General features: G+C 68.1%; 1 protein-coding gene across 1 annotated transcript in view; it reads left to right on the top strand.

The window, feature by feature from the left end:
• The first annotated feature begins 6 nt into the window (after positions 1 to 6).
• EPPK1 (epiplakin 1) overlaps positions 7 to 805 on the top strand; it is a 2321-nt gene continuing 1522 nt past the window's right edge. The window contains exon 1 of the mRNA XM_014538654.1: positions 7 to 721. Within this exon, the coding sequence (XP_014394140.1) occupies positions 44 to 721 (678 nt within the window). The 5' untranslated portion in view covers positions 7 to 43. The remainder of the gene's footprint in view (positions 722 to 805) is intronic.

The raw sequence follows: 805 nt of genomic DNA, 5'->3' as shown, positions 1-805 counted from the left end.
CCTCACCCAGGTCGTCGAGGAGACGGAGCAACGGCTCAGCAAGATGTCCTTCCCGGGCCTGAGGCGCCAGGTGACCGCGTCCCAGCTGGGCGTCTCCAGGGTCCTGGACCCCGAGACCCTGCAGGGCCTGGCCCAGGGCACCAAGAGCCCCCAGGAGGTGATGAACATGGACTCGGTCAAGCGCTACCTGGAGGGCACGAGCTGCATCGCGGGGGTGCTGGTGCCCGCCAGGGACCAGCCCGGGAGGCGGGAGAAGATGAGCGTCTACCAGGCCATGTGGAAGGGCCACCTGCGGCCGGGCACGGCCCTGGTGCTGCTGGAGGCCCAGGCGGCCACCGGCTTCCTCATCGACCCCACAGAGAACCGGAAGCTGACCGTGGAGGAGGCCTTCGGGGCAGGGATGTTCGGCAAGGAAACCTACCAGAAGCTGCTGTCGGCCGAGCGGGCGGTCACCGGCTACACCGACCCCTACACCGGGGAGCAGATCTCCCTCTTCCAGGCCATGAAGAAGGAGCTGATTGTCCGGGACCACGGCATCCGCCTGCTGGAGGCCCAGATCGCCACGGGCGGCATCATCGACCCCGTGCACAGCCACCGCGTGCCCGTGGAGGTGGCCTACAAGAACGGCTACTTCGACGAGGAGATGAACCGCGTCCTGGCCGACCCCAGCGACGACACCAAGGGCTTCTTCGACCCCAACACGCACGAGAACCTCACCTACATGCAGCTGCTGCGTCGCTGCGTGCGCGACCCCGACACGGGGCTCTACATGCTGCAGCTGGCCGGCCAGGGCTCCGTCGTGCGC

The sequence above is a fragment of the Myotis brandtii genome, unplaced genomic scaffold, assembly GCF_000412655.1.
Source record: "Myotis brandtii unplaced genomic scaffold, ASM41265v1 scaffold1956, whole genome shotgun sequence".
Lineage (NCBI taxonomy): Eukaryota > Metazoa > Chordata > Mammalia > Chiroptera > Vespertilionidae > Myotis > Myotis brandtii.
This window is presented reverse-complemented; position numbering and strand designations above follow the sequence as displayed.